This window comes from Sinocyclocheilus rhinocerous, unplaced genomic scaffold, assembly GCF_001515625.1.
Source record: "Sinocyclocheilus rhinocerous isolate Xijiao unplaced genomic scaffold, SAMN03320098_v1.1 scaffold751, whole genome shotgun sequence".
Taxonomy (NCBI): Eukaryota; Metazoa; Chordata; class Actinopteri; order Cypriniformes; family Cyprinidae; genus Sinocyclocheilus; species Sinocyclocheilus rhinocerous.
This window is the reverse complement of record NW_015657293.1, coordinates 389,064-409,481: the sequence shown is the minus strand read 5'-3', so window position 1 is coordinate 409,481 and position 20,418 is coordinate 389,064. Positions and strand designations below refer to the sequence as shown.

The window sequence follows — 20,418 nt, the reverse complement described above, 5'->3', positions numbered from 1 at the left end:
ATCTTTCAGAAATCATTCTAATATGCTGATTTACGGTTCCCGCCTCCTTCTTCCCGATCTACAAACGTTGTTACAATGAGTTAATGCATTAACTAACAATTTACTAACAATGCGCATTTCAGTATTTATTAGTTAACTAAAATACAAATGTTCATTGTTAGTTCATACATTGATAGATACATTAATAAAAGTTCAAACAAACTAAAATGAAATGCTTAAGTATTTTTCATGATTATTTATAATGTAGTTAACTGATGTTAACAAATGGAATCTTATTGTAAAGTGTTCCTACACATATATGAAGAAATCACTTTTTTGAGGTTTTATTACTTAAGTACTTAAGTGCTTTGTTGACAAAAGACAGTGAGGCAGCTCACTAGGGTTTGAAATGGAGCCCATATTTTTGTTTAATTATGTATTTATATTGTTTATTATGCATTTATACATGAAATACCTTCAAACGGGTAGAGGGCTTTGCAGGTGCCGATGGTGGGTAGTATTTCTTCATCTGCATCATCAAATTCATCTCCAGACTCCGCCGTTTCAGGTTGGACTTTACTCTGGACCTCAGAACTCGGTTCCTCTGTATAACTGCCATCCGGACTGCTCCATCACACACACGCACACACACACACGTACACAATAACTATAGCACCTGTTTGCAAAGTACTGTGACTGCAAAGTGACTGTAAGTGTATGTATATGTTACTATTAACAATAATAATAATCTTATTTGATAATGTTGTGTGTGTGAGAGTGTGTACCTCTCTCTATCCTGTGCACAGTTGTTGTTAGTGGTGGGTGGTGTGCTGTTTTGGGTCTCGTACAGGGCACTTGTCCTCCGTGGAGGGTCACTCTTTACTGGCATCCTTCCTTCGACCTCCGCTAACCAGCCCTAAAACACACACACACACACTCACTCATTTCCACTGAACTGAAGCTCTCATCCAGGCCTGTGCTGCATTAAATGACACGCACCTCGAATTTCTGAGCCTCCGCCTGCAGTTTCTCAATGTTGTGGGCGATCTCTGCCGAGGGTCCAACCTCTCTCTATCCTGTGCACAGTTGTTGTTAGTGGTGGGTGGTGTGCTGTTTTGGGTCTCGTACAGGGCACTTGTCCTCCGTGGAGGGTCACTCTTTACTGGCATCCTTCCTTCGACCTCCGCTAACCAGCCCTAAAACACACACACACACACACACACACACACTCACTCATTTCCACTGAACTGAAGCTCTCATCCAGGCCTGTGCTGCATTAAATGACACGCACCTCGAATTTCTGAGCCTCCGCCTGCAGTTTCTCAATGTTGTGGGCGATCTCTGCTAACCGAGGGTCCACGCTGTTGGGATCCCCCATCTGTGGGTTCTTTATGTACACTTCCTTCATTTTAGTCAAAGCATCTCTGCAGAGAAAAAATACATATATACATTTTGCCGAATAAAACCTGTCAAACTCTGGCCTAGTCAAAAAATATTCCAGAAGGATTATTGTAAGGCATTTTCTACTGAAATGTCATAATAGGGATTCTTGATTTTTATGTTATATTCTTGAGTCCTACTGAATATTGCATATCTTTTTCAAAACTCAATTCATATCGTATTGAATAATGTTATGCTGCTGGAAACTTAAAGATGGCTAAAGTTATATAATTTATTTAAATTTGATTTCTTTTAGAAATAAAGTAATGATGGAAATATATAAATATGTATGCAAATAAATAAGTAAAATAATAAATAAGCATGTAAATAATTAACTAAATAAATTAAATTGTTAATTAATAAATAATAAAGGTTGCAAATGTATGCAAATAAATAAAATAAGTAAATATGTACATTAATATAATAAGTAAGTAAATAAATAAACACATAAAAAAATTAAAATAAAACAAGAAAGTAATTGGTAGGCAGGAATAATATAAAAATCAGAAAAAGTGTACAATCTGCTATAAAAATATCAATACTTTGTAAAATAAGCGGACAAAGTCTTTTTACTTTTTAAAGAGTCTTTATTACTGTCTATGTATCCACTGGGATTTTTGACTAGTCAGTGTATGACAGGATATAGGAGTTTGTGTGTGTTTGTCCATGTCTGTGTACCTCTGGTCCATCTCTTTCTGTATGTCTTTATTGATGTCGTCAATCTTCGCCTGAAGCTTCTTCCTTCTCTGCTCTGGAGGAAGATGACTGAAGTCCTCAGGATTTGAACCCTATGAGGAGACAGAGAGGATGACAGACAAACAGTGAGTATCTGCCCTTAAAATAACTGACACTGTCCTGTTCTGCCAATACATAAACTAATATGCATATGTATAAACGGGGCGGGTCAAACCAGGACACATCCAATCACATCAAGTGGCTATTAAAGAATCTTCTGTTCCTGTCATCTGGTTGGCTAGCTGCCTTTGGGAAGGAGCCAATCAGCTTTCAAATCAAGTGTTTATCAAAGGCAAACCAGATGAGATAATTAAATCTAAGATCAATGATTAACCTATTCAGTCCAATGCCAACAACAACATTGATTAAACAGTTCTCATAAAATAAACTCTTATCTTGCTCACTCATCTTTGAAATCTGATTCTGGTTGATCAGAGAGATTTTGTTTGGATCTGTCCTTATGTGCCCTCTTTCTCGCTTGCTCTAATATCCTGTTCCTGTAACATTGGCTACCAGAAATCACTTACTCTGCCTTTAATGTATCAGTCCTGACTGAACACTCCAGCCACTGCTTTTTCCACATTAGTTCTCTCTGACGGGCATTATTTGCCATTATTTCAACCACATGGTGGCGCTAAAGAGCCGTGAATTTGGGGAGGTTAAACCTGCTGCAATGATTTTTAACCCTATGAAGCCTACTGTATCATATTTGATACACACATTTAAGGCCTCACATTTAAATGATCAACATGATTAAAACCTTGCTATAAAAAAAAACCTGTTCTACACAATCTACTACATGCCTTCTGTCATCTGATGGATACTTTGTTTAACAAAGTAAAAAGCCTTTTAGTATAAATGAGGTCATGGTACATGTCTTTTTGCTGTGAAATCTTAGTAAACGTGTGGATAACTTTTATAGTGATAGCAATATTTCAAGATGAACACTTACTGGACTAAAGCAACTTTATTATTATTATTATTATTATTTGTTCATCTGTCAGTCATCATTGTACTGCATCGCATTATATGTTTTGATCATAAATCTATGCATTTAAATATCATCTTACTCAGACAAATTACTGGGAGATTTAGAGTGAAAACTGATATTTGCATACATTTTATGTAAGTATTCTGCTATACTGTTTATAAAGATCTCATTGATTTACAAGCTATCAGAATTTCATACTTTTTGGCCATATAAATATCAGAAGCTGCACCAAATTGCATATTTTTGCTCTGTTTGAGGCTGAATGAATTTTTTTCTTCCTCATGTATGAGCTCCATATTATTATCTATATATCATCCATATGAGCCACAAGAGACTGAGTTATCAAATACGATACTCAACAAATAACACATATGCAAACTTTTATTTTAAGATTTGATCAAATGTTCAATAAACTGTTCCCCAAAAAAAAAAGTTTGGACTGAATAGGTGACTATCTTTCTACAGTCCTGCCCACAAGTCAATGCAAATGCTAAAAGGTCAAAGGTCACATGGTAGGCACATCGACCTTACCCCTTCTTCCACATCACCATACTGTCATGCAACAATAAACAACCAGATTTATCTGAGCATGCATTGCACTGTCACTCAAAATACAGTTAAATAAAACCACAAAATCAGTCCAGGCAAATTTTAAAAATTAATAATCAAGATCTACACAAGCACAATATACATGCTACACTCACTGTTGTACTCACCCTCTTCAAAACAAAGACAAATTGTTAAAATAAAATGTTAATTATGTAACATTTTGATTCTTTACAAATAAAAATAGATCTAAATAAAATAAAACCAACTCAAAGAAATTATATGGATCAATATATGCATATCTATAAACAGATTGATGTTTAAATATAACCAAACATTACCTGCAGTGTAATAGTCAACTAAATCATACTACACCATCAGTGATTCAATAATAACACGTAAAAAGTTTTGGGCGGGGCTAAAATAGCAAGACACTCTCTGATTGGTTAAGATATTTGATTTATTCTAATCACTGATAATTATTAATAACACTAATGTTTTACATTATTTTTTCACCCTCATCTCATTCAAAACCAATTTGACTTCATTTCTTCGGTGAAACACAAAATAAGATATTTTGCACAATTTGCATGCTGTTCTTTTCCATATAATGAAAGTGAAATGTAAAATTAAGCATGTCCCACAGAAAAAAAAAATCAAGCCAAAGGTTTAGGAAGACAAAATAAAGACTATATAATAATTTTGCACGTGAACTATCCCTTTACACTATAACTACATTCAAAATGATGACATTTCAGCATATTATGCCACACATCTGGTTAGGGATCAAATTAATCAAGTTTGAAACATATAAAGACCGAATCAGGGACAGATAAATAAACACAGGGACAAAGAAAGGGTTTCAGATCACCTCAATAAGGTTCCGCACGTGGGCATTGAGTGAGAGCTACACAGAGGGACAGTCACCACGGCAACAAGACAAAACAAAACAGACATCAACAAAAAGATAAATCAGACAACAACATGGTTTTGAACTTAAATACACACAAAGGTCAAATTAAATAGCAAAACAATGCCAGAAGTGTCGTTAAAGGGATAGTTCACCCAAAAATGAAAATGTGCTGTCCATTTACTCACCCTCAGGCCATCCAAGATGTAGCCGACTTTTTTTTTTTTTTGAGTAGAACAGTAAAGAAGATTTTTAGCTGAAACTGTGGTCCTTGGTGAAACGGTAGTCAAAGGCTACCGTGACTTTGAGAGTCAAAAAAGCATATACAGGCAAGATTAATACCCGTGGCTCCTGACGATATATTGAGGTCTTACGAAGCGAAACGATTGGTCGGTGCAAGAAACTGAACATTATTTCTAACATTATTACCTCTAATTCATAGCTTCAGGCAAACAGGGAAATCGGATTCTTTTCCACAAACTGCTTCTTTCGGATAGTTCATTTAAATGTACTAATTCAATTCACTCATTTGTTTACGTAATCATGCAATGACGTACAGTATATGCAATTATATTATTAAAGCACCCAATAATGATGTGAAACGTGGATGTTTTACATATCCAGAGCATATAGTGAATAAACTTGTCTCTATCAACTCGCCTTTTTACATAAACAATGAGAAACCATAAAACTTTCATTTGGCCCCTTCAAGTGCTTAGCTCACGTATGCGCATATCAGCGGCTCATTGGTCTTCGGTCCGAGTCAAGCGGAGTCAGATCTGGAGCCCTGAATGAGTGACGTGACGTGTGGCCAAGTATGGTTACCCATACTAGGAATTAGTGCTCTGCATTTATCCCATCCTAAGTGCACACACACAGCAGTGAACACACACACACCGTGAACACACACCCGGAGCAGTAAGCAGCCTTTTATGCTGCGGTGCCCAGGGAGCAGTCAGGGGTTTGGTGCCTTGCTCAAGGGCACCTCAGTCGTGGTATTGAAGGTGGAAGAGAGCACTGTACATTCACTCCCCCCACCTACAATTCCTGCCGGACCTGAGACTCAAACTCGCAACCTTTGGGTTACGAGTCCGACTCTCTAACCATTAGGCCACGACTTCCCCAATGAGTTGCCAAAAACCAGCATTACAGGATCATATACACTGATATTTTGGCTCGTTCTGAGTCTGAAAGTGAGTTTTGATTGAGTAACTTGTAGATCTGTGCTGCTCGAGTCGTGAACTGTTTCAGACGGTTCAGTCCGATGTGGTGAACTGGTTTATTCAGTTCACTAAAAAGAATCAGTTCAAAAGAATGATTTGTTCGCAAAACGGACATCACTCTGGACCGTTTGCCTGGATTACAGGTAATAATGTTGTAAATAATGTTCAGTTTCTTGCACAGACTGATCATTTCGCTTCATAAGACCTCAATATAGTATTACAATGGTTCAAAACAGATATTAACACTTCAATATTTTGGTTTATTAACATTACATCAGTTATTGAAATACGGAATTTTATTGTGAATTTAAGTTAAGTCTGTAAAACCTAAAATGTTGCTACCATATTTTTTACGGTGAAGTTCTGGCAACCACAGCTGCCGGTATTTTACCGTAAATGTCACAGTTTTTTTTTTTTTTTTTTTTTACAGTGTATGCTTTTTTGACTCTCAAAGTGCTGATAGCCCCTGACTTGCATTTTATGAATCCCCAACTACCAACTGTTCTACTGAAGAAGAAAAAAGTGATCTTGGATGGCCTGAGGGTGATTAAATTAACAGCAAATTTTCATTTTTGGGTGAACTATCCTTGTAAACAAAAATAACCATAAGGGTTGAACACAAAGGAACAAAGCAATGTTAAAGGACCATGTGTTACTACAGCGACGGACATGCTACGGTCATGCCGCTACCGACATGCTACTGAGGTCATGCTTACCAGCTTTAGAGAGAGCTTCTCACGGACGAAAAGAGAGAGCGATCGAGGGAATGAACCGAGAGAAGAGAGAAAACATCAGAGGGAGCAACATCAGACCAGTGTACACGTCATACACACGCATGCAGGTGTGTTCATGCCTTATGATGTCATTGATGAAGCTCACTACATCACAGTTCACTTTTGGCCAGCCGTCAGTATTTTGTGCTCCGTCATAAGACAGATTTCTGCTGGCAGAGCCATGGGAAATTAAGTTGAAAGCCTCACTTTGGCACTTGAAAGGAGAAAATGTCGCATTAGCAGAAGTACAGGCCTTCTATGCGCATTTATATTCCAGAACCTTGAAATATTCCAGAATGTTCTAAACATTTAAAGGGACAGTCCTCTAAAAAAATGAAAATTCTGTCATCATTTACTTACCCTCATGTCATTCAAGACCTGTATGCACCTCGAAAGCATACGTAGGCCGACCGAGAGTCCTCTTCATGATTTCTTTATTATAATAGAGAGACTGGGCAGACTGCAGCAAAGAATAAACCCTAATTAAACACACACACACTCACGCATAACTATACAAACACACACTCGCTCGCACACACCATCACTCTACAAACACACTTTAATACAAAAATATACAATAAAAACATTTGTACACTAGAACAAACACATACACACACTTGTGTCAATAAAACTGCATACATATATAATTCAAACACACACACACACACACACACACCTAACTGACTATCAGGCACCAAAACAAACTCACAGACACACTGATATCATTCTTCAAGATGTTCGCTGATTATTATAGTCTTACATAATAAATAAGTATGGACATGCTCTAGTGTGTATATTACAGTCTACTAGAGTAGCCAGCAAAAAATAACATACGTTATTAAAACAAATACAACTACTTCAATAACAATGCTCTAAAACACTACCACTGAAGTTTGGGGTCAGTAAGATTTTTTCATGTTTTTGAAAGAAGTCCCTTATATGTTCACCAAGGCTGCATTTATTTTATTAAAAATACAGAAAAAATAGTAATATTGTCAAATATTATTACAATTTAAAATAACTGTCTTCTATTTGAATATATTGCCAAATGTAATTTATTCCTGTGATGCAAAGCAGAATTTTCAGCATCATTACTCATGTCATTACTCAAATCATTTTAAGAAACATTTACTATTATTATTATTATCAATGTTGAAAACAAAGCTTTTTAGGATTCTCTGATGAATAGAAAGTTCAAAAGAACAGTACTTATTCAAAATAGAAATCTTTTGTAAGATTATAAATACTGCATTTACTATCACTTTTGATCAATTTAATGCATTCTTGCTGAATATAAGCCTTCATTTTATTCTGACCTCAAACCTTCAAAGAGTAGTGTACATCAAATCATATAAACCATAAACACATATATTATAAATAAGCCGGGAGCACAAATGAAGACAATGACCGTGTCAAAGACCTTCATATGTTCAAGTTTATTCCTCTATTTTTAATCATTTGTGTCTATAACATCATTCAATATCTGATTCAGGCATCACTGTTGAGTCTGTATATGCTAAAAATGTGGACAATAAGTTTCATATAGCTCTGTCAGCATGATGAACCTTCCTGTTTGACGCAGGAATGGCCAAAAATAAGAAATGATAAATCTGTTTTTTGTTTTGTTCACTGACCATCAATTCTTTGAAAAGATACAAAATATGTGAGATTTGCACAGGGACATGGGAAAGCGGGATTTGCTCCGTTATCTGCTGTGTTTTGTGTCTGTTATCTTGCAAAGTCATTCAGAAGTCCGAATCTCAGCTCGCACATGCGGAAACACGCGGACGGCCTTCCTGAAGGGAAGGTGAATCTGGTCTGACTTTATCAGAAAGTCACATGTCAGCGTGTGTGTAAATAGAAGACATTGTTTCTGAGAGTTTGTGTGCGTGAAATCGCATTACTCAGGATAAACCCGTATGTTTGAGCACCCGTTTTTATTTGATCTGTCACCCAGGGTGCCTCTGACTGGCGCCCCGTGTCTGAAAACGTGAGACAGTGAAACCATGGTAAACGCAAACAACGAAACATAAACGAGAGAGAGAGAGAGAGAGAGACAGACTGACAGAGAGAGAGAAAGAGAAGGCAGAGTGGATTTCATCGGCTGCGTGAGGAGGAGGAAAAAGGAGCCGAAAGATATAAACAATTCCACTGCTGCTTCCAGAATCCAAGTCACTGCATGACATCATCGCCTGCGGAATCTGAGTCACACTGTGACATCATCGCTTCAGAAGCCAATGCTGCCTTCAAAGTCGATATTTAGTCAAACTACTGTAGGAAAAACCTTTCAATTTCATATTTCATTCTCACATTTCCACAAAGACAGGAAGAGTTTTTAGCACTATTGCAACAAAATAAAGGGTGAGGAATAATATAATTTAATTTAGCATAATTTAATATAATACAATATTCAAATTTAAGCTTTTTTTTTTTTTAGTAAAAAATCCGTTGTTTTCTAAAATGCTTGCTGTGATGGCTGATGACGGCCATATTGGGGCCTGTATTTTGTTAACTAAAAATAAAACTATTTAAAAAAAAAAATGCATTAATTAAAATTACATTGAAATTAAATAACATAATATGGAAATAGCATAATAACATAAATTTGGATAAGTTCAACTTAAAAACTTAGCAACTAACTGAAATAATAAGTTTAAGTACTAAAGTTACTAAACCTAAAACTGAAATAAAATAAATAAAAGCTAAATAGAAATATATATGAAAAATAATAATAAAAATGACAAAAGCACATAACAAAATTACTCAAACGTAAATGAAAATACATAAAAATATATAAAAATATTAAAATAAATATTACAATATAATTAAAAAAAATCTAAATCTAAAATAAAAAAAACCTAAAACTGAAATAAATTAAAGCTAAACTGAAATTGAAAAAACTAATAAAAAGACAAAATAACATAACAAAATTACTAAAACTTAAACAAAAAATACATAAAATAAAAAAGTAACAATTTAAATTGAAAATGAAAGTGTAAATATAAAATCTAATTCAAAATATAAAATTAATAAAATTAAAACTGAAATAAAACAAAGCTAAATATAAATATTTTTTATAAAAATAACAAAAGCACATAAATATTAAAAATAAAAAAGTAAAAATTGAAAAAGAAAAAATTTAAAATATAAAATCTAATTCAAAATATGAATAATAATAATATTAAAATAACACTGATTGGGGCAGTGATTCTTGGTTATAAAAAATAATTGTAAACATAAATACCAAATTTATTCAAAATCTATTTTATTCAAATTTACAATTATTAACAGTATTAAAAATGAATAAATATAAATAAATAAATATTATTGATAGGTCTATAATATTATAGATAAATAAAAAATAAAATATTTTATAATATAACCATTGTATCTTATCCAGAAACCAGAATTAATTTAATTAATTAATTAATTAAAACTAGAATCACTGCCAAATAAATAACATAAAATAAAGAAATAAATTAATAAAATCTTTTTTTCCTTATGAAATCATCTCAGGGCACAGAAAAATCCCCCTAACTGAAGAATTACCTACATATGATTATTCAGTCATGACTTAAAAGCAGCATTAGTCAAATCAATGGGTTGTTTTGCATTTAGAATATGATGCAAAAACCACCTCAAAATGATCATTCGGCTCCTTTTTCTTTATGCAAATGAACACTGACATGACAGCACAGGCGATGACAGGCACAGAGCGGCACACACACACACACAAATCGATCCGGAAAGAGGTGAACAAAAAAGGAGGGGGAACACAAAACAAGAGAAATAAGGACCCAAAAATGAAACGAATTAATCAATTAATCAATTAATAGAACAAAGGAGAACGCAAACTTAAAAGGAACGTAAAAGAAACGGCAACTGAAAGAAACGCGCTGCAGCTGTGGTGTTATTAACCCTGTGAGCGAGAGAGTTAGTGCGTTAAACTCTGTCCTGTACATCAGGGGTCACATGCAGGGGTCAGATCACTGCAGAACCATTTGAAGGGACGGTTCACCCAAAAATAAATGTCACCTCAGTGACTGTCTTCCGTGGAACATAAAAGGTTCTTTTTCAATGTAATGGAAGCAAATGGGGACCATGGGTTTCAAAAATGACAAAAAGCCCTGTAAAAGTAGTACATATGACTATATTCCAGGTCTTCTGAATACAAACAACAGCTTTGTGTGAGAAAAAGACCTAAAGTCATTATTCACTAATAATCTGTCACCGATAATTCACCTTTTTGTCAGTTAAGTTTAAATTTTAAGTACTTTTATTGGTAGGATTGTGTTTGCATGACAATAACAATAATCAAATATTACTGAAATAATTAATTAATTAATTAATTAATTTTATTTACAGTATATATATATATATATAGTCATTTATCAATATATTATGAAGAAAGAAAGAAACAAAATAATACATTTATTTATTTACTTATTTAATTTATTTAAAAATAGAAATATTAGTTTAGCAAATGTAAAAAATGATATTAGAAAAAAACATATATTAGAAAAAATTCAAATTAACAAGTGTTAAAACAATACATTATGAAGAAAACAATAAAAATAAATAAAATAAAAATAAGATTCAAACATTCAATACATTACAAATAAAAAAAATGTAATATATGCACATGGACGGACTTAGTTGGTTAGCAGCAGTTGGTTTCTGACGGTGTGCAGCTGAAAAATGAATTTTAGCTACAGTTAATGCACTGTCTTCCACCAGTAACATCTGCATTTGATCTGTTTTTTTAAGAACTATAAATCTCTGGCAAAGTATTTCTCGCCTTTTTGTCACTTTTTGAAGTTTGACAGCCATGGTCACCATCCACTTTCATTGTATGGCAAAAGAGCAGCAGAAATATTCCTTTTCTCTTTTTGTGTTCCATGGAAGAAAGTCAGTCAATGAGGGTGAGCAGACGATGACAGCGTTTTCATTTCTGGCTGAACTGTCCCTTTAACAAACATTGCATGCACAGCACACACACACACACACACACTCCTCTACAGCACAAAAACTGATTTCACTGATTTCTCTCTCTCTTTCACTTTCTTATTAGCGAGCTCCCCAAAGCGTAATGGAGAAATTAATGAGCGTGCGTTCTGGGAGAGCTCACATTAACGGTTCAGTTCCCAACAGACTAGACAACCTGCTAAAACATCACAGACAAAATCTGCCCTCTATGCATTAGGGAAAACCGAGATAAGTCGAAATCTACACAAGTGTGCCCAATACCACAGGAAATCAAAATTACGTGTGCAATAATGCACTTACGATGGAAGTCCATTGAGCAATGTGTCGCATAACCAGAAGTAGTCCTACCACTAAAAGAATGATTTACACAACTTTACAGCTCAAATAACATATTTTGCACAAAATAAATAATAAATATGAGATGCACATTTTTTATTTTAACCCTACCAGAATATCTTGCCCTATTTTAGTATTATTTATATACTATTAAAGCATTAATTCATATTTTGAATTAGCTTTTATTTTATATTTCCATTTTAATTGTGGTTTAATTTTTACAAATGTTATGTGCTATTGTCATTTTAAATGGTAATTAAAATAGCTAAATCTATTAAAAAAAACTTTAGTTAAAAATAATTGATAAGAAAAAAAAACAATAAGTAGAAATAAATAACAAGCATAAATTCCTGGCTTTTCAATTACACTCTCAAAAATAAAGGTATTGCTATTTACATTTTATTTTTTATTTATTCAATTATTTTTTGTAATTTAAGTACATCAACCTGTTTTATTTATATATAAATATATTTGTTTTATTTCAGCTTTATTTTACTTAACGCGAAAATTATTTCAATGTTTTCGATCTACTTAACAACACTCCTGGCCCACAGACTTCCCATGTAAGAGCATTACTGTAAACAGCATTTCTCCTTGTTTTTTCAAAGTTGAGCTGATTCCTGTGGTAATCAACAGCATGTCACAGATGCTGCCAACACAGCTTAACTCGTACTGAACCCAGAAGATTCCTATAATCTTTACCGTCATACATAAACACAAGAAACATTTCAACATCTAACCCTCTAGAACATTCGAATTTTGTCAATATCACCTGCTTTCATGCATAAACACCATTAATCAGATCCAGCTCTGCACGAGATGTGTATGCGTTTAGTGTTTAGACGAATATTATTGAATGTGGTTTCTAAGTAAAGTCTCCTAATAATGTTTTGTGTTATTCCTGACCACAAACAGACACGTTACACACACAGGATAGACGTGAACTGACAAACACAGGCTATGATTGGAACAGCATACTACATACTTCTATTACCATTTAGGCACTATGTGCGATATGCAAATGTCCTGCTACTGTACATTTGCCAAAATGCGCAGCATACAACAAAACACACCACATGGAGCATGATATCCCATAATGCAATGCGCAAAAGTTCCATTTCCAGTGTGAAGAGAATATAAACTGCAGTATTTCACAGCCAAATGTCGCTACAGTTTTACACAAAACTAAAGTGCAACAAATGCACTAAAAATGCAAATAACCATATTTAATTCTCATATAACATCTGGATGCCACTTGCCGAATTAAATATGATGTGATGAGATCATGTGAGCACAATATATATTGTAATGTTTTGCATAAATTAAAATAAATATATAAATATAGTATGCATTTATGTACTGTATTTGAAAGTCTCTTATGCTCACCAAGGCAGCATTTATTTCATAAAAAAATACAGTAAAAATAGCAATTTTGTAAAATATTATTACAATTTAAAAGAACTGCTTTCTATTGTAATATATTTTAAAATATAATTTATTCCTTTAATGCAAAGCTGAATTTTCAGCATCATTACTCCAGTCTTCAGTGTCACATGATCCTTCAGAAATCAGTCTAATATGCTGATTTGCTGCTCAAGCAACATTTCTTACTATTATTCAGGTCGAAAACAGTTGTGCTACTTCATATTTTGGTGTTTTCTTAATATTTCGTGTATTCTGAATGAATAGAAAATTCAAAATAACAGCTATAACATTATAGATGTCTTTACTATCACTTTTAATCAATTGAATGCATCCTTGCTGACTAAAAGCATTCATTTCTTTCGTATTGACCTCAAACTAACTAAACAATCATAAACAGTATACAGTATATACTGCACAGTATGAACTAGTTTTCCATTCCGCCCATAGCCACACAGACACACCTCATTAAATATATATGACAGTGTTAATGCTCACATCCTGGTCCTGCGAGGTTAGGTGGGGTTTGGACTGAGCATGCTCAGTAAGAGCGGAGCCTTTGACACAAACGTCAAAGGTCACAAGAAGACAGAGGAAGACGAGGAAAAGGAAGAAGAATGTGGTTACCATGAGAACAGCACCGATGGGCGGCCGGAGAAGGAAGTTACTCTCGGTTTGAAAGGACAACACAGGAATAAAGGCTTTAGAGTTACGTTTCTCTGCAAAGGTCAAAGGTGAGGCCTCTCGGACCGGTGCATTAGTACGTCAGGATGAACGTGGAACGTATTTTCGTGCAGGTGAACACAGGGAAGGGAAAGGAAAGGAGAACGATGGTGGCAAACGAATAACAGCATCTACAGATACTTCAATAAAACTAGACAAATTCAAACTAATAAACAAGCACAAACTAAAACAAAACTCACATAAACACATAAAACAATCACTCTCATGAGGTATCAGATCAGTCTGTGCTGTTCATATTTACTTGAGTTTTGTTTTCAGTCCAATCCAAGTAACTGCGAGTGAATGTGACGCCGGTGTGTGTTACCTTGTTTTTCTTAATGAAAGGCCAGAGAGTTTTGCTCTTGCCCTTGCTGGAACGGTCCGCTTTGCTGTCCGAGCGTGAGTTAGTGAGGCTGGTCTCAGACACCGTCCTCTTCATCGCCTGACCATAGTCTTCAAACTCCACATCGCCAGGAGGCTCGAACCCAGACTTATACGACTCTATGACCTGAGAGGAGTCCTGCGGGGGAAAGACAGCACAGATAGTCTTAAAGGGGTCATATGATGCTTTTTTAAAGATCATTATTTTGTGTATTTGGTGTAACAGAATATGTTGACATGCTTTAATCGGGACGAATATCGCGCGCGATTATCGCTGACGTTTAACGCCTCGTGACTAAACAATGGGCGCCAATGTGAGTGTGCACACCGACGTGCAATATGCGAGGCGCAAAAGCGTAATTTTTTAAAAAACGCCTCGGGCTCGTTTTTTTTGTTTGAAGCGTCGCATTAAAAACTGGCCGACCAATGAGATTGGCGCTTTTGTTCACGTGCCTGGAGCTGCTGAAGTTACAGTAAAACACGACTTGGTGGCGCTCAAGCACAAAACGGTCTTGCCGAGCACACATTTATACCTAACAACGAAGAGGAAGTAAGTAGACCAAGAAGATGCATCGAGGCAAGATGAATGTAGGTGCTGGTCTCATTGGTGTCTGAACACAAAGGGCTTTATGACAAACGCGACAGCGACTACAAAAATCTCGATAAGAGGGAGTTGTTATGGAGAGGAATTGCAGATCAAATAGCAACCCTGCTTTGAAAATAAACTGATATAAATAAGCTATTACTATTGCTATGAAACGAACCCTTCCCAATAATATATTTCTTGACATTTTTTGTTTCTTTTTGAGGATGCCTCTAAAAGGAGGTTTTGTCAGATTTAGGTCATTTCTGAAGATGTTTTGTCCTAAAAAGCAACTGTATAGTCAGAGACAACAACCACTTGCCGTTTCATTTGCAGAATATATTATATCTATATCTAGATACATCATTTCTATAATTTCTAAAAACATAATTGCATTGTCAGTAAATAATTAAAAAGCCAGAAAATATATTTGAAAAACATTTCAGAGATTCTTGATTTCATCAGAGGAGATTTAAGAGTCTTTATAGACGGCATATTTAATTTGTCGCAAACGATAATAAGGCTGTAAAGGATAAATAAAGTACAAAGACTTCAATATGTCATATTGTGTCACTATTACTTATATCCTTATTTCAATATTATATTACTGAAATTTCTAGCACATAAATCTGAAACAACATGTGTTTCAAAAACTAAACATGAGCTAAGTTTGGGGCCAGTAAGATCTTTTTCTTTTTTTAATACTTCATTTTTTATTAGCCAAGAAGGCATTAAATTGATCAAAAATTAAATTTGTAATGTTACCAAAGATTTCAATTTCAAATAAATGCTGTTTTTTTTTACTTTCTTTTTAGCAAAGAATCATGAAAAAAGTTTCAGCACAACTGTTTTCAACTGTTAATAATATTTAATGATAATAAATGTTTCTTGAGCAGCAAATCAGCATATTAGAATGATTTCTGAAGGATCATGTGACACTGAAGACTGGCGTAAAATAAATGACATTTTACAACATATTCAAAAATAACGTTTTTTTGTATTCCTAATCAAATAAATGCAGCCTTGATGAGCACAAGAGACTTCTTTCAAAAGCATTAAAAAAACGTTTAAACAACAGTTTTAGACATTTCACAGTCTTGATTTCTGCATTTTCATAATCTGCAAATTATGCTTGCGTCATATGAAGGATCAGGTATCAGTGATTTACGATAATCTAATCAATTTGAATAAACAGCCAGAGACTGATCCTGGATCAGTGTTAGAATCAGTAATAGGGTCAGTAATGTCTTGTTCAACCCAGATTGAGTTTCTATGCGAGAATGAGAGGTATTTCAGACAGAAAGTCACGAGTGAGTCTGTATGAGTGTGTTACTAACATTCTTGGGTTCGATGGACTCGGCCGCTTGTGTTATTCCATCCAGGCATTTCCCGATGATGGGCAGAATCTGTCGGTCGACCTCCGCAAACGTCTTCAGCGACTCACCCATTCGCTCGATCCTCTTCTCCTCCATCGCCTGGATCTTCTGCTCACAACACACACATACAGAGTTAGTGTGTGTATTTCTAAATAGAGAGCTGCGAGATCATGCAAACTGCCTTTTTTAGGTGTGTTTATGCTGTTACCTAATTTGCATCATTCACAATAGTGAATTCAGAAATAAAGCAAATAAATGATGATATTAAAATCTAATTCATTCTCAGTGCATGTTTCTGTGCGTGTGTGTGCACCTGGAAAATATTAGGGATGATGGTGTAATAATGTTCGTTCTGTTCCTGGTTGAACTTCTGCAGGTATGAGGAATATTCATTCTTGCTGTCAGAAGCCATCTGGTGTCTCATCTGAGCCTGCTGCCGTGCCTAAAAGAGAGAGAGGATGAAATATTACTGATTATGCAATATCATTTTATTAATTATACCCCTAAAAACACACAAACTTAAACACATGCAAGCCTACACATGATTTCACATCTTCCTACATCCTTGCGACAACATTCACATTCAAAATAATCATGCATTTGCATGATTTTCTAAATTCGTAACCAACTCAAACATGTCTTATGTTGAATATTCAGTTATGAGATTTTTAACCAATGACATTTCATTGTAGGCGGGGCTACCTGGTGCGATGATGCAGAAATCAATAAAAAGACAAAGGGAATGTAGTGCACTCAAAATAACACACTTTTGTTTTCAGACTCAATGACTTCCCCTAAATTTACTCACAAACCTCAAAATCCACCCGCACTGACTCGCATCAGAATATAAACACCTTCAGCTTGATCTAATGCGATTCTAAAGTATATTAATGCATTTTAATGCACATCGTTTAAGTGAGAGGACGATACAGAGAAAGCAGCGTCATGTTAACCACATCCGGATCCGATTCTAGGAAATCACTCTGGTTAACCTGTGGTTCAGTGTTGCCATGGAAACACTCTAACTTCACCAGCAGCAGACATGTGCATGAGCTGACGGGAAGTTCAGAAAAATATCCCCGAAAATTATATTTGCACTGAATGAAAATGTATCAAAATAATTTAGAGCAGATTTGTAGTTGTATTTGATTAGATTAGAGTGATCTGTGTCTCAAAGGGTTAGTTCACCCAAAAATGAAAATTAGCCCACAAATTACTCACCCTCAAGTCATCCTAGGTGTATATGACGCATGTATATGCAGGCGCAAGCTACATTAAAGTGATTATTACGTTTTTAATATGGATATTTTTCTTACAAAAACGCATTGATTCGCTACAGGAGGCCTTTGTTCACCCCCCGGAGCCGTGTGAGACACTTTACTTGAGGGTGAGTAATTTATGGGCTAATTTTCATTTTTGGGTGAACTAACCCTTTAATATCACTGCTTGTGCATTCAATTTTTTTCTTAAATATAAGAATATTTAAATGTAATGATATTGCATTCAAATATTTACATAATGTTTAGAATATATAACATTCATTTAGTTTGTATATTTTTTTATTTCATACAAAATGAAATAAATAAAATCTACAATATATAAATACAATACAATAATATCTTATTTTTATTTTTATTATTATTTTTAATTGTATATTTTTGTATTGGAAATGTACATTTCATATTATAAATTATAAATCTTATTTAAGTATTTAAATGAGCTATTCTTACATTTAAATATTCTTAAATTTAAGAAAAATTAAAGCAGTGAGTGATATAACTTCATACAAAATGTAAAATAATAACATACAAAATATAAATAAATATAATACAATAATATATTATTTTTATTTTATATTAAAAATGCACATTTCATATTGTATATCATAAAAGACAGACAGATAGATAGATAGATAGATAGATAGATGGATAGAGAGAGGGACAGAGAGAGGGACAGACAGAGGGACAGACAGATAGATAGACAAGACAGACAGACAGACTATATAATATATAATATATTCTATATAATTATATATCATCACTTCTGTCTTATTACTGTTAAAATATTCCCAGTGGCGAAACTGGTGTTTTCTTCTTCAAGAATCCTGGATGATGTATGATTCCTTATCAGACACTCTTACCTTCTCCACGTCTGCTTTCGTCACGTTGATGTCTGCATCCAACTTCTCAAAGTGCAGTGAGTGATATAACTTCATACAAAATGTAAAATAATAACATACAAAATATAAATAAATATAATACAATAATATATTATTTTTATTTTATATTAAAAATGCACATTTCATATTGTATATCATAAATATTATATTTCTATTTATGATTAAATATTAAACTAAATATTAAAAATGTAATATTCATACATTTAAATATGACAGAGGGATAGACAGACAGACAGAGAGAGGGACAGATGGACAGACAGAGGGACAGACAGACAGACAGAGGATAGACAGACAGACAGAGAGAGGGACAGAGAGAGGGACAGATGGACAGACAGACGGACAGACAGACAGATAGACAGACAGACAGACAGAGAGAGGGACAGATGGACAGACAGACGGACAGACAGAGGGACAGACAGACAGATAGATAGACAAGACAGACAGACAGACAGAGGGACAGAGTTTATGCGTCTCAGTGTAAATAAAAGATGAAGTCAAGATGCATTGCATTGTGGGATGCAGTACTCTGGTTATATGCATCGTCCAGGTATTCCATGCATTCATAATCCAAATACTGTACATAGTGTACATACTGTAAACTGCAGAAATAATATGCTACTCAAAATGCAGTCACTCACTAATTGAGCCAATGCAGCTGTTGTACCTTTACTGACCCTGAAACGTCTGCGTTTCTCATTAACGGAAGAGATCTGAAAGATTGGCTTTGCATTGGACTCCTTACCAGACACTCTTACCTTCTCCACGTCTGCTTTCGTCACGTTGATGTCTGCGTCCAACTTCTCAAAGTACTGCTGGGCTCGATCTGCTTCCTTACAGTCCCGCTCAAACTTCCTCTTACACTGCACACACACACACACACACACACACACGTGTGTTAAAGCATGGCAGAACACACTGCTCTAGATTCATGTACACACAAATGTTCAGATGCAGAGCGATGTTGCCTGTCCTGTGTGACTCCACAGTCCTACACACACACACACACACACGGTCGAGTTTCCACACAGTGCCACGGCAGCAGTGTGAGACAGTGATGGATGTGTTAAGATGAAGTGAAGGGAAAAACAGACACATGTGAATCACTCGGGCTGTATCAGTTTCACACACACACACACACACACGTGTGTTAAAGCATGGCAGAACACACTGCTCTAGATTCATGTACACACACATGTTCAGATGCAGAGCACTCAGAGTTTAATTAGCACACTCACACATGAACAGATGTGTGAAGTTCTGCAGTATAATAAACGCTCATCCAGTATCACACTGTTTATCCTTCATCTCACTCTCACACTCATTTATCTGAAGGGACAATCAACATTTGTGTCCGCACTGACCATTGAATCACCCGATCACGCAAACACACACACAATGAGCTCATTCTTACACACGGACACATACAGGCAGGGCTCTCTCGTTCTCTCACATACACACACTGAATCAACAAACAACCAGAGCACTCTGCTAACAACGACACAATCCATCTCTAACACCACACACTCTGAGACAGTGGGTGCACAGGAAAAATGGATAGAGGAGCAGAGGGACAGAGAGAGGGACAGACAGACAGATAGACAGACAGTCAGACAGACAGACAGAGGGATAGACAGAGGGATAGACAGACAGACAGAGGGATAGACAGACAGACGGACAGACAGATAGACAGATAGATAGACAAGACAGACAGAGGGACAGACGGACAGACAGAGATAGATAGATAGATAGATAGATAGATAGATAGACAGAGGGACAGAGAGAGGGACAGACAGAGGGACAGACAGACAGACAGACAGACAGAGGGACAGAGAGAG

At 35.2% G+C, this 20,418-nt stretch overlaps 1 protein-coding gene across 1 annotated transcript in view; it reads right to left on the bottom strand.

Moving 5' to 3' along the window:
• Nucleotides 1-20,418, bottom strand: part of LOC107720911 (formin-binding protein 1-like) — a 70,771-nt gene that overhangs the window by 18,802 nt on the left and 31,551 nt on the right. Inside the window, exons 6-15 of the mRNA XM_016528741.1 lie at nucleotides 19,339-19,443; nucleotides 16,718-16,846; nucleotides 16,366-16,512; nucleotides 14,390-14,584; nucleotides 6,541-6,555; nucleotides 4,563-4,598; nucleotides 2,098-2,207; nucleotides 1,271-1,403; nucleotides 1,045-1,175; nucleotides 455-603 (exon numbers count right to left, since the gene is read on the bottom strand). Coding sequence (XP_016384227.1) covers nucleotides 455-603; nucleotides 1,045-1,175; nucleotides 1,271-1,403; nucleotides 2,098-2,207; nucleotides 4,563-4,598; nucleotides 6,541-6,555; nucleotides 14,390-14,584; nucleotides 16,366-16,512; nucleotides 16,718-16,846; nucleotides 19,339-19,443 — 1,150 coding nt within the window. The remainder of the gene's footprint in view (nucleotides 1-454; nucleotides 604-1,044; nucleotides 1,176-1,270; nucleotides 1,404-2,097; nucleotides 2,208-4,562; nucleotides 4,599-6,540; nucleotides 6,556-14,389; nucleotides 14,585-16,365; nucleotides 16,513-16,717; nucleotides 16,847-19,338; nucleotides 19,444-20,418) is intronic.